Source organism: Emydura macquarii, unplaced genomic scaffold, assembly GCF_026122565.2.
Source record: "Emydura macquarii macquarii isolate MOO-44397 ecotype Brisbane River unplaced genomic scaffold, CSIRO-AGI_Emac_v2 contig_691, whole genome shotgun sequence".
Classification (NCBI taxonomy): Eukaryota; Metazoa; Chordata; order Testudines; family Chelidae; genus Emydura; species Emydura macquarii.
In genome coordinates, this window is record NW_027130828.1 from 16,643,063 (window position 1) to 16,656,293 (window position 13,231).

At 48.6% G+C, this 13,231-nt stretch overlaps 1 protein-coding gene across 1 annotated transcript in view; it reads right to left on the reverse strand.

The window, feature by feature from the left end:
* Positions 1–9,696: 9,696 nt before the first annotated feature.
* The window catches only part of LOC137148963 (collagen alpha-1(V) chain-like), a 132,135-nt gene continuing 128,600 nt past the window's right edge, over positions 9,697–13,231 (reverse strand). Inside the window, exon 32 of the mRNA XM_067542196.1 lies at positions 9,697–9,845. Within this exon, the coding sequence (XP_067398297.1) occupies positions 9,697–9,845 (149 nt within the window). The remainder of the gene's footprint in view (positions 9,846–13,231) is intronic.

Genomic DNA, 13,231 nt, shown 5'->3' on the forward strand with positions numbered 1-13,231 from the left:
ACCAAGTGGCATTCGAGTTCCAACAGTCCAAGACTGAGCGATGAGGAATGAAATACAGTGCCTGACGTAACAAAGAAGCCACTTGAATGCTTTTTAGTGGCACCGCCAGAGCCCCTCAGGAGTATTTATCAGCTCGTAACTCACAAGAGTGTATTCACTGAATACCTCTTTGTAAGAATCAATCTCTCCCCCCTTTACAAAAGAAGAGTTCGGAAGTGAGAGGCAGTGCTATAGTCAAGGATGCTGGAAAGACAAAAACCAGAGAACAATTCGCCCAGAGCCCCATCTGCAGCATAAATACAGACCAACCAGGCTGCCTCGAGCTATGATCCAGCGTACCTTACCTTGACCTGTAGAGGCCGCTTCTGTGAGTGTGATGGCAATGCAGTCACCATACCCATTCTAGCACCAGGTGGGTTGGGACATAGGCCCACTGAGAACTGGACTGAGACTCTCAAATCATTTTACTTAGGGCAGCGCTCAGCCAAAAGACGGGAACAAATTAGTCTCTAGGTGGGGTGTGTATGTGTTGTATCTTTCCTGCTCCATCAGCATCACATGACTGGAGACCAGAAGGGGGGTATGGCACAGCACAGCTATCCCTCTTCTACTTACCGACAGTCCTGGAAGCCCTGTAGGACCTGGGTCTCCCAGTCTTCCCTGAAACAGAGAGATTTTTCAGCGTAATAATGGCAGATGAGATGCTGTCACTTAGGCCCAGAGATCATACGTCTCAAGTGGGGGAATGCACTCAGCTTCATAATGCAAACAGAACACACACGGGTCATTTCAGGGGGTGCCCCGGCAGTGATCTGCCTCCAGTATAAAGAAGGGTCTCTCGTAAACATGTAGCCTTTGATAAAAGCCGTGTCCCAGGGCCTGTGTTTCCAAAGAGACCAGGGTATCTAGTCACTTGTTAATCCCATTTAACACAAAAACAGTTTCTATTTTATTCTGAACAGGTTCTTATATTTCACTCATCATTCTAGTATCCGAGCTTTTTGCAGCACTGTATTAAGCAACATTGGTCACGTGTTCTTTGTTCTCTCATCCTCTCCCCAAGGGGAGACGCGTCTGCACTGAAGTGTCTTGCTGTGTCTGGAAAATCAGGAGCAGAGAGCACATGCAGACACCCTTATGCTCTGTCCATGTGGGACTGAACTGAAATAGCCGCGCAGAATCCCTGCTCCCGGCTTTGCACCGCCTCCTGCTCCTGTCTGCGGTTCGTGTGCTGCAGGGCCAATTGTAATCAAGGATGGAGAGAATAGCCGTGACTCAGGACAACCTGGACTAAGGGCACAGGGTGGAAATGTTTGTAACTTTATTGCTAACAGATACACTCAGTATGTCAAGGGTACACCACAGTTTAACCTGCAGTATTTGAAATGGCTGTAAGAGTAAGCGTGTTAACTGTCCTCATTACACCTCTCCCCATCTGCAAACCTTCTCAGGTGCAACACCAGGGATCAAAATGTGTCCAGACGAGCAGCTGAAATGGGGAGCAGCTGTATTCCGCTGCGTGGCACAGCATCCATTTACAGATTAGAAAAGATTTTTAACAGCAAAACCTAATTTAAAGACGGTTTCTCACTGTGTGAATTCAATAAACCACTCTTATTGTTTAAACAGAAAACCACATTCTAGCACATGCAGAGGTGAGGTTGGAACGGAAGGCTTTCGAGATCCCAGTTCTATTCATTTTCCCCGAGATCCAGGGTAGTTGGTCCTGGAGTCTGCCACACGGACACCAGCCCCTGCTTTTGTGGTGCAGCGGAACGGGGAGCCCGAGTCAGTCAAAATGCACAATGTCCCACAAAATCGGGTGTCCTTGAGAGGTCTGGCTATCCAGCTGCCATACAAGCTGTGACCAGAACGCTCACTTGGGTGCTTCCAGTTCAGAGCAGGAGTTGCAGACGGCCGATCCAAACCCACAGGGGTGAGTGGGCATTAGTGGCCAATATGGAGAAGTGAAGGCCATAATAGAGTAGCGAGGCTAATGTACTGCAGCGTGCAGTACCACTTGCTGCCACTGCAGGATTTCGGGTGCAGGAGACCCAGAGGAAATTTTTTTTTAACAAAAGGTTTGCATTGGAATATGCGGATTCAGCAAAACCAGAACTGTTTGCGGGAACGCACTGGGTTTGACAGAACTTCGGTGGAGAAAGGTGTCACAGGTTCAGGATGCAAGAGCTGGTCAAAACGAGAAAGCACAAGTGAGAGAGTCTGTCCCAAACTAGCAATACCCTGGGCGCTAGGATACTCACCTGGGTTACAGTCCTGCTCCGCCAAGTCTCCCACATCCCGGGGGAGTGTCCTAACCACTGGCTGTAGAGTCAGCCTCTCTTGCTCGCTCTCTCTGGCCCAATGAATATTTAACTATTTATACAAAGTGGAACGGCTCCAACAGGAAAGACTGAGAGACAGGAGAGTCAATAGCCCCGTGGTTAGGGCACACCCCTGAGATGGGGGAGGTCCGGGCACAAGTCCCTGCTCCAAATCAGGCGCTGGCTGGTCTCCCACATCCCAGGTGAGTGCCCTCACTATGGAGCTATTGGCTAGTCTGGAGTATCCCTTGCACTGTTTATTCATCGAAAAACTTCTGAAGGTCTCAGTCCCTTACGGGGAATGGGAAAAATTTCCAACCCCCGGACAATATTCATGGGATGGTAAAACCATTTCCTGCCCAGCTCTAAGGATACCTGGCTGCCACCACCTGCCCCTGAGCATGTGGACTACAGACAGGAGAGGGAGGCAGCACAAAGCAGGGGACAGGGATTCGGTGCGGCTATTTCAGTTGAGTCCCGTAAGGGAAAAGCATGTGTGTGTGTGTGTGTGTGTGTGTGTGTGTGTGTGTGTGTGAGGGCGGGAGGGTGAGACAGGATGGGACAGGGGCATTCTCTGAGCCCGGGAGTGCCAGGCAGAGGAAGGTTCACAGCCGAGGAGAGGTTATGTAGTAATACGAGTGGTTCTCAGACTGGGGGTTGAGGGCTGTCTGAGCTGGAGGGGGTTGGGCTGGAGGGAGCTGAAGAGCTTTGAGGACCTTTTGAGCTGGGTGAGAGGCAGGTTGAATGAAGGGCGAACAGAGTCAATTGGAAGGGTCAAGAATTAGTTTGGAGAAGTTGGGACTAGAGTAAAGGGGACGCAGAGGATGGATAATTTCCTCCCATCTTGTTCTTTACTGTGAAGTTCTTTACAGGGGAGAGGGAAGAGGAGTCCCTTTTTCCTCTTCGTTGCCCTCCCCTCCCGCAAAATGTTTCCTTGCAAGGTCCCCCAGCCCAGTGTCCCAGTTTTTCACTTGAAAAATATGTCCCACCTGCACTGGCGCTGGGGGAGAGGAGAGCTCTGCAGAGTACCCTACTGCTATTTGGGGCACCGGCTCCCCTGCAAACCCACGCCCATCCCCAGGGCACTACGCCTGCCCCGATCCCACCACACCCAACAGCCCAGGGGACTGTACCGGCACTGTGTCCATCCGCAGGAAGTTCACACAATGCGGCACCAGCAAATCCGATTAACAGATGTGCAGGCAAAGGCTTGCCTCTAGTCAGCAGAATTAGACAGTCAAACTCCCCTTCCAAAGGGAGATGTGAATCTGGCGCTGAGCTGACACAGCTCAAGTGATGTCTGAGATTAATTGGAATTAATTCATTACCGTGGCTCAGCAAAGAAGCCCGGTATTTCTGTCACAGCGAGGGCCCCTGCCTGGAGCCGGCAAAAACTGGAGAGGGCGGAAGGCAGCTTCCCAGGAAATTCTGTGGGTGCTGCCTTCTTTTTGTTACCGCCCCATGGGCTCTTGAGACCCAGCTGTTACCTGGGGGAGGGGGTTGGGAGCCAGCTCCTATTTGGGGTTGCAGCCTCCCACTGAAGCAGATTTGCTCAGCCACCTGCAGCTGCTCCTCCCCAGGTGCTGGGACTGCCCAGGAAGTCATTACCCTGGGCCTGTTGTGAGGAACGTGGACTCATGCCGCAATCCAGGTGGGAAGCCCCTTGTTTTCCCTGACACTGACACAGCCTCTCATCCCCACAGGGCTCCTTGGCTCCACCTGGCTGGGCTGTGATCCGATCCAGCCCCAAGATGTACACCGGAACAGACCGAGACAGCTCTCACCAGCGTGGCCCTTGCTGCTTCCCATGACTGGGGTGTCTTAACAACGGCACAGTAACCCTGGAAAACCACGAAGGGGCAAAGCTAGTTCTCACTCTCCTCCTGACCAGCTTGACCACAGAGGGGGCCAAGATCCGGGTGTGCAGGGCTGCTCCGGCCTACGGCATGATGCTAATGTTTCCTTCGCACTGCACTGTGAGAGCACATGGTCACAAGGCCATGAACCCAGCCCCAGGACCGCGCAGTCATAGCTTTGATCTTTCACCCCTGTGTTACATGGGCTGGCAAAACCAGCCTAATCCTTGCAGTGCTCAGAGCATCTCATCACACATGTACAGAGGGGTACATATGTACAGACAGGACGGGACGTACCTGTGGGCCCGGGGGTCCTTTCCCACCAGGTGGGCCAGGGGGAGCCTGTGGAAGGAGAGAGAGGCAGAGATCAGAGCCTGAACATTTCACCTCACGTCTGCTGAGAACTCATTGCACAGAGGCCTGTTGAGAGACCTTTTCACTTCTAGTCACAGAGGCTCATGCTGAACTCTTAGACAACCAGCATGCCTGGACCAGACTTCATTTAACCCCCGGGTGCCGGGGATAGAAGTGTCTCATCGTACCTATTAGTGCCTGTAGAAAACAGCTCGGCCCTGCGGCTTTCCACTGGGGCACTCTACGGGTTGATTTCATTGAGAGTCAGGGAACAATACTCACTTTGGGGCCGGCTTTTCCCGGAAATCCCGGTGGGCCCCGGACTCCTGGCTCTCCCTGCAAGAAGGAGCAGAAAGTTTTTTCAGGTTTGTTCTATTGAAGAGCTGCTTGGGAACGGCAGCAGCAGCATCCACCTCTGAGTGGAGAATGGTGACTAAGACTGGGAGGGTTAAGGAGAGCCAGCCAGAAAACAGGGAGGGGGAAAAAAACCCCAAAACACGTACGCAGATTTTCTGACCAATTCTAGAGATGAGTTCTCCTGACTCATGCATTGGTGAAGACAGAAAGTTGGATTTTGGCAAACTGTTGTAGGGTAACTTCAAGGACATGAATATAAATAAGTGTGCCCACCTGATTCGAGATAGGCGTGAGTCAACACCCCAAATACCCTCCCAATTTTGATCCGGCATCCAGCCTTATAACAAGCCAAACCCAAAACACTGGAAATGTCAACTCCTAAATTTCAAGGAAGTCCAAATCTAGTTTGGAACTCAGCAACTCTGGCCTCTCCCTGTTACTATCCTGGGCTGACGAATGGATGTAGCAGGATTTCAGTGTGTTCATATTGCTCCCACTCTAAATGCCTATTATGCAGCCATTTCCCCTGAGCTAAAACCACAACCACTTTCTGTTAAATCCAGCTTTGGTCTGTGTCAGGAAATGAAGGCGGGGGTGGGGTGAGGATGGTGCGGGGAAGCGTAAGTGGCACAAGAGATACCAGAGATACTGGAAGAGCAGTACAGTCTCACCCTACAGATGCTAATCCTACACCCTATTCCTAGTGTTGGAAAGAGAAAAGTTGTCTCCACAGTTACTGCTCAGTAAACGTCAAACAAAAAGCTCTTTGCGGGTCACCCAAGAATTCCCAATGATCTTCATTATTGTAGCTCTTTTCCAGCCCTACCTTTTCACCCCTGGGTCCTGGCTTTCCTCTGTCGCCAACAGGTCCCGGGTAGCCCTGGGACAGAGAAATCCATTGATTTTGGTCAGTTCAGGCTGACACAATGTATTTTCTGGCAACGTCGGCATGAAATGGAGGAAGCTAGCAGCCTATGGATAGCGGTGTTCACTTCCGAGAGGTGGCACCAGATCTCCAGAAGAGGTGGTGGTCATCACAGGGGTTAAGGTTTCACACACCTCCCCTGTTTATTTGGCTCTTTCTCAAATAAACTGCTTTACCTTAAAGTAGCTTTAATGAGCTCTTGCAAATGAGGGTCTTGTGGCCCACCAGCTGCATTGACCAGCAGTGCCATGTCTAGCTGGCTAGCCCTCACCCATGTAACCATGCCCTCTTCCCACTGGATCAGGAGAACCTCATGAGAGCACTGCCAACAGTTGCTTAAAAACTGGACAACCCTACCCCAGAATGGGATGTGCTAGTCAGGAGCATCATTCTGTTTATTCAAATAGCACATGGCTGGGGTGGAGAAGGGGCTTACAGCAAGACAGACAGTGCCCATTTAGCTTCTTCTGCCAGAGAAGGCGGCGAGATCTTGTGCCTAACTCAATGGGGGCCACCATCAATGTGCCTCCCTTTAGCCTGGGGACCAGGCCCGAACATCGCACAACGCAATATGGGGATTTCCAAACCCCATAGAAATTGGAGCCCTATTTCCTCAAAGCAAGAAGGCAGATGTCACCATACATCTTCTGGTCAGACCCATGATCTGGGAACCCCTGCCTTGGGACTATGAGAGGAAGACGGTTAGTTCTGCCCCTCCAGTAGGGGGGCAACCAGCCAGTATTGGAAAACTGGCCTGAACCTACCCAGCCATTCTCACCGACACGTGCCCTTTCCTTGCACACAGCAAATTCCATGGGATAGACCCAGTGTAGCCAACGGTGCCCAGCTGGGCTGGGCCTGTAGGTCTGTGAAAGCTCCTTACAGCAGGTGCCTCCCTTCTGAACAGGTATTTTTTCCAAGTTCATCCTCTCTCTGCTTCTGCCCCATATGTTCTCATATAGCTGCCTGGTTATTGCTAGGCCTCATTGTGCACTGGGAACAAATGGGCCTGGGTATCACTTACATATATGCCGACAGATCCTTGCAGTCCTTCCAAGCCAAGCTGACCAGGCATCCCCTGCCAGGAAAGAAATGAAAATGTAACAAATGCAGCAATATTGGCTTGAATACAGGTGGTCAGTTTTGGTACCGACATTGGCATGGAAGGAGCAGTAAAGTAGGTCACAAAGAACTAGGGTGCATAGACCTCATCAAGTAAAAGCTCATCTAAACAGACATTGTGCTTTATGGATCTAATCCTAAGAGGTGCTGAGCACTTGCAACTCCTGTTGGCTTCAGTGGGGACTGTGCAGGCTTGGAATCAGGCTCCAAAAGGGCAAGTTGTAGGGTGATTGGCAGAGCTGTGTGAGTAACCGATTCTTTGGTTCGGCCATTGAACTCCACCTCCCAAAATTGTTTTGGGTCGAACAAAACATTTAATTTAATTTGAGAGGTTTTTTAAAAATAGTTTTTCTTTCTGATTGAAACTCTAGTAAAGAACATAATTATCAGACACATAGATTAATACAATTTGTTGGGGGAAGAGTCAATGTGTTTTTATAAAGGGAAATCATGCCTCACCAATCTACTAGGATTCTTTGAGGGGGTTAAAAAGCATGTGAACAAGGGCGATCCAGTGGACACAGTGTACTTAGATTTTCAGAAAACCTGTGACAAGGCCCCTCACCAAAGGCTCTTAAACAAAGTAAGCGGTTATGGCGTAAGAGGGAAGGTCCTCTCCTGGATCAGTAATTAGTTAAAAGACAGGAAACAAAGGGCAGGAATAAATGGTTAGTTTCAGAATGCAGAGAAGGAAAACAGTGGTGTCTCCCAGGGGTCTGTACTGGGATCAGTACTGTTCAACATATTCATAAATGATCTGGAAAAAGGGGTAAACAGTGAGGGGGCAAAATTTGCAGATGATACGAAACTACTCAAGATAGTTAAGTCCAAAGCTGACTGTGAAGAGTTAGAAAGGGATCTCACAAAACTGGGTGACTGGGCAACATAATGGCAGATGAAATTCAATGTTGATAAATGCAAAGTAATGCACATTGGAAAATATAATCCCAACTCTACATATAAAATGATGTGGTCTAAGTTAGCTGTTACCACACAAGAAAGAGATCTTGGAGTCACTGTGGATAGTTCTCTGAAAACATCCACTCCATGTGCAGCGGCAGTCAAAAAAGCTAACAGAATGTTGGGAATCATTAGGAAAGGGATAGATAATAAGACAGAAAATATCATATTGCCTCTTTATAAATCCATGGCATGCCCACATCTTGAGTACTGTGTGCAGATCTGGTCGCCCCATCTCAAAAAGGATACACTGGAATTGGAGAGGGTGCAGAAGAGGGCAACTAAAATGATGAGGGGTATAGAAAAGCTTCCATATGAGGAGAGATTAATAAGACTGGGACTTTTCAGCTTGGAAAAGAGACAACTACGGGGGGATATGATAGAGGTCTATAAAATCATGATTGGTTTGGAGAAAGTAACTAAGGAAGTGTTATTTGTTCCTTTTCTCATAACACAAAAACTAGGGGGTCACCAAATGAAATTAAATAGGCAGCAGATTTAAAACGAACAAAAGGAAGTATTTCTTCACACAACACACAGTCAACCTCTGGAACTCCTGGCCAGATGATGTTGTGAAGGCCAAGACTATAACAGGGTTCAAAAAAGAACTAGATAAGTTCATGGAAGATAGGTCCATCAATGGCTACTAGCCAGGATAGGCAGGGATTGCTCTTTGCCAGAGTCTGGGAACGGCTGACGGGATGGATCACTTGATGATTACCTGTTCTATGCATTCCTCTGAAGCACCTGGCATTGGCCACTTTTGGCAGACAGGACACTGGGCTAGATGGACCATTGGTCTGACCCCGTATGGCCGTTCTTATGTTATGTTTAATTTAATAACATTGATGGTAACTCAAAACAGTAGTTTTCAATTTTTTTCCGATGGAAACAATTTGGTGCATTTGACACGGATTTGCAGTGTTTTGGTTGACCCAAATCTGCATATTTCTTCAAAAAAGGTTTTTGTCCAAAAACCTCCCCCCAGCTCTAGTGTTCAGGCAAGTGCAATGCTGGACCATATGGGAACCACAGCTAGCAACACAGACTGCACCACGTGCTGCATGTGCTGGTAAAGTGGGAGTGCTGCAGATGGCAGGGGGAAAGAGGCAGAGCCACTTCTCTCTCTGCAGAGAGCCCAGACAGGGAATTCAAGAGCAGCATTAATGGGGTCATAGGTAGCTGTGACACGCGACCCTTGCTTTGTGAGTATTGGGTGATAAAAGAAAACATATAAAGGATCCTCAGGCTGAGTGTCAGCAAGAGCCTTAGCATGAATTGAGTTGCAGCGTGGAGATACCCAGCTAATACCTAATTAGCCCTTTTCCCTGGAGTGTGGCTAATGTTTCGGCTGGTCATTAAAAGCACCCTTCTGTAGTTATCCATTTCGTGAAGCGCTTCAAAGTAAGGAACCCCCTTTTCCCATCTCACAATGCCTCTGAAGAGATGCTACCACAGAGCTGATCCCAGAGGAACACTCCAAAATATCAACTCAGCGATTTTGTCATTAAGACCAGGCTTCATGCGGCTCCATCACTCTCACACACATATACCAGCTCATTAGTGGCTCTTACCTCTGGCCCCCATGAACCTGGGTCTCCATCAGGTCCTGGCTTTCCTGGAGGGCCCTTAAAAAAACATTTGGGGAGAGGTGTCATTAATTGAGTCACCTTATAAGGCCACGTCAGGCCCTGACGCATTGCCAGGCTCAGCGAGGCGAGTGAGCTAATTAACATTTGATCGCGCTGCATTAACGCTGCCTCTGCGGATTGTCGCTGCAGTTCCTGTCCGGCAACGTTCAGCCGTCCTCCATCGCCAGCAGCCCAAAGCTGGTGCTGCAGAGAGGCTGAGCCTGGCACGCGGGGTGGCACTCAGAGGGTACCGTGTTCAGTGTGCCTAGTGCCCTGCGCAGCGGGAAAGCAGCTAGCAGGTTCTCAGACGTTCTTTCTGGGGATGGTGCAAAATAATCACCTGACTGATTTCGAAAGTCAGTAGCTCAGAGCGCCTTTGGGGCCTGCCAGCTATATACGAATGCTCTGTGGACTCAGTCATTCTCCCACAATGTGTGCGCGCTGCCCCGATGGATTCCAAAACCTGCTCTGTGGACGTGATCATGCCATCCCCTAAGTTGCATCGTCTGGGGCCATAAGATCAAATGCTACTACACAATGGGACTGCTGCACGGCTTACTGCCAGCTCTCCCTTCCTGGCTGGTCCAGCAGCAAATCCCACGCTCTTTACTCTCAGGCTGCTGGCATGTCACTGCAGGAGGGGCACAGTCTCTGGGTTTTCATTAGGAAGAGTGTAGACGGCTAAACTGCCTCGGTGCTTCTGAGTGCAAGATGCAACAGCCTGTTGCTGTGGACCGAGGAGAGGTTTGCACGGACTCGGTGTAGATGCGTTTTCCTTGTGGAAGTTCAGTGACCAGAATCCCCAAGCAGCCTTATTAGCCGTAAACAGGCCCAGGCAGTAAGGTTACCAGACACACCACCCATGAAAATAAATTCTAAGATTAAGGGAAGAGAGCTTCTCCTCCCTGAGGTCTCTCTCAGGCAGCGCATGTCGGGGTTAACTTATTTTTCTCCTCTCTGTTTAAGGCATGAGCCAACACCTACTTCTGCCAATCGGGGACTTTTCATGGATTTTAACCCTCTGCGAGGAGGGGGAGTATGTGGGTGAAATTGTGTAACAGTGGATTTTATTTATCAGTTATTTTATTTATTGCATTTTCACAATAGGCCACTCAGACAAAGCTTTAAAACTCTGTGGGAATTTGTTATTATAAATACGGTAGTTAATTTACTTCAAGATGTACCAGTGAGAAGACAGATATCCAGAGACGCTGATGTGCAGACCCTCACCTCCAATCCGCGTACAGCGTGGGTTCAGTTGCCCAGCAACAGTCCAGTCTGACTGAGCTCAGAACTTAGTCAGGTTTTTTTTCCCCCCAGTTATTTACATCGCACTAGAACTATATCTGTACGTAACAGGGAAATATGGACAAGTGGCTAAAGACAGGTAGAAGAACCACCAAGTATCAATGATGAGAAGGGTAGGGATACGCACGCAGCTGGTGGATCTGAAAGGGGGTACGCAATAAGAAAAGTTTGGGAACCTCTGCTGTAGAGGGTTGGATGCTTCCACCTGCTCCTAGCTAGAGAACAACAACATATCCCTTACCAGCCAGTATTGATCTCAGCTTCTGTCTACTATTCACCACCCTCCCAGGACACACAGAAAAGCAGCTGACTTTCTGCCTTTGTGTTGTGCAGACTAATGCAACAGACAAATCATCACAGAATGAAGATGTTCCTTACTATTGGTCCAGGAGGTCCGTCATGCCCTCTCTCACCCTGTAAGCCATCAGCACCCTGGAGACAATAGCAAAAGATCAAAACACACCCACGGACAGTTGGGGGAAGTGCTACAGGTGCAGAAGAGAGTCGTAGGGTGCATAACGGCATGGCTTGCCCAAGAGGGGTGCACCTGCCATGGGACCAATGCTGGTGCTCCTGTTAAGCTGTACATGCTCACAGCCACAGGTTTTCCTGAAGCAGCCTTTTGTAAGAGTTGGCTCCTGCCTGTCTGTGGATTTCCTCATGGATTGGTCACTGATGACATTTAATTAAAAAAAAAAAAAAAGCTAGCCTGGAACAGAGCATTCCAGTAAGGTTAAAACAGAACATTTCCACCTGTGCAGAATGGAACGTTTCCATGACTTTAGTTTCATTTTTTAAAAATGTGGATATTCTAGAATGCAAAGTCCAAAATGTCAAATTCAGAACAAAACTTTGCGATTTTATCCGAACGAAATGTTGGGATCAACCTGAAGCATGCTGGGTTTTTGGAATTTCATTTTGTGGGAAATTTTGATAATTTTTCTCTTTGTTGCATTTTAGATCAGAGGAAAAAAAAAAACAAAAACAAAACCCAAATTGCAGAATTTCCCACAAATTGGAAAAACTGGTTCCCACCCAGCCCTAGCTGCTGGCTCCATTCGTCCCATCTCAGTTTTGTTTTTGACAACATGACACCAAATATGCCTTAGAAATAGCCACATTTTTATTTTTTCCTGAAAAGGGGCAATTTTTCCAGCCTCTCCTCCCTTGCTCATCTCTGCACAGACGTGCAGCCCCTCACCTGCTTATTTCTTACTGATGGAAATCCTTATCCTATCTCCCAGCATTCAAAGAGAAGACACCAACCTGGTACAGGGTTAGGGGAAGATGCCCCCATTACAGTGCACTCCAAGGGCCCTTTCTTAGGCCATGTCCTGACTTAAGTGCATCTGTTTTTGAGGTGAATGGGAGCAATTCACTTGCATTCAGGAGAGATGGGGAGGGTGGGTTAAGAGAGTGAAGAAGCTGATAAGACAGCACCTACGGCCGAAGGATGCTGTTGTGTCTCAGCCCAAGAGCGGAGGAGCGTGATGTGCATCTCTCAAGCATTCTAAGTTAAATCTTGTACCACCCAACTGGGTCATTGTTAGTTGACAATTGAACATGAAAAGTTTGTGTTGGAAGCGAATAAGACCCAACAGTTGGTTTGCTTGGACTCGGACGATGTCACAATTAACAAAGGCGTTGCAGGGTACTCAATGCCAAACCCCTAGCTCGAATCAAACCCCGGGATCTGAATACAGGGCAGAAAACCCTTTACATTCCGAGCTCACACCCAGGAAGGTGGACTGGTCAGTTGAACTAAGGCCAGCCACCATCATTAGGGAGCTCGCCTAGGACTTGATAGACTCGTGTTCAATTCCCAGCTCTGCCACAGACTTCTGGTGTGATCTTGGGCAAGTCACTTAGGCTCTTGGTGCCTGAGTTTCCCACCTGTACAATGGAGATAATAGCACTGCCTTACCTTACAGGGGTGTGAGAGGACAAATACATTAAAGATTGCGAAGCGCTTTGAGATCTACTGCTGAAAAGCTCCATACAAGAGCTAGGTATTATTATCATGCTAATGTGGCTCAAAGGACTGGACGAATTTAAAATAGACAAGGAATTCTACTCACAGCTGGTCCCTTTCTGCCAGCGCTCCCCATGGCACCTGGCATACCCTGCAGGATAAGTCAGACAGATGGTAAAGACCAAGAGAGATCACAAACCTTCCCAGCACTGCATTGTATGAACATGGATTTGCACGTAAACTCGGCTTTCTCTGTAGTGGAAATGCTCTAGTGACACTAGCTGGAATTGTGTGTAAACCTGATAGCTCGTTCCCATTAAAGGGTTAGATCATGAGCAAGGAGTTTCTGGATCTCATCCTAGCTCGTAGCAAAGGGCTGTTCCCAGCAAACCACCATGCAGTTTTGTTCTAGACAGGGTCTC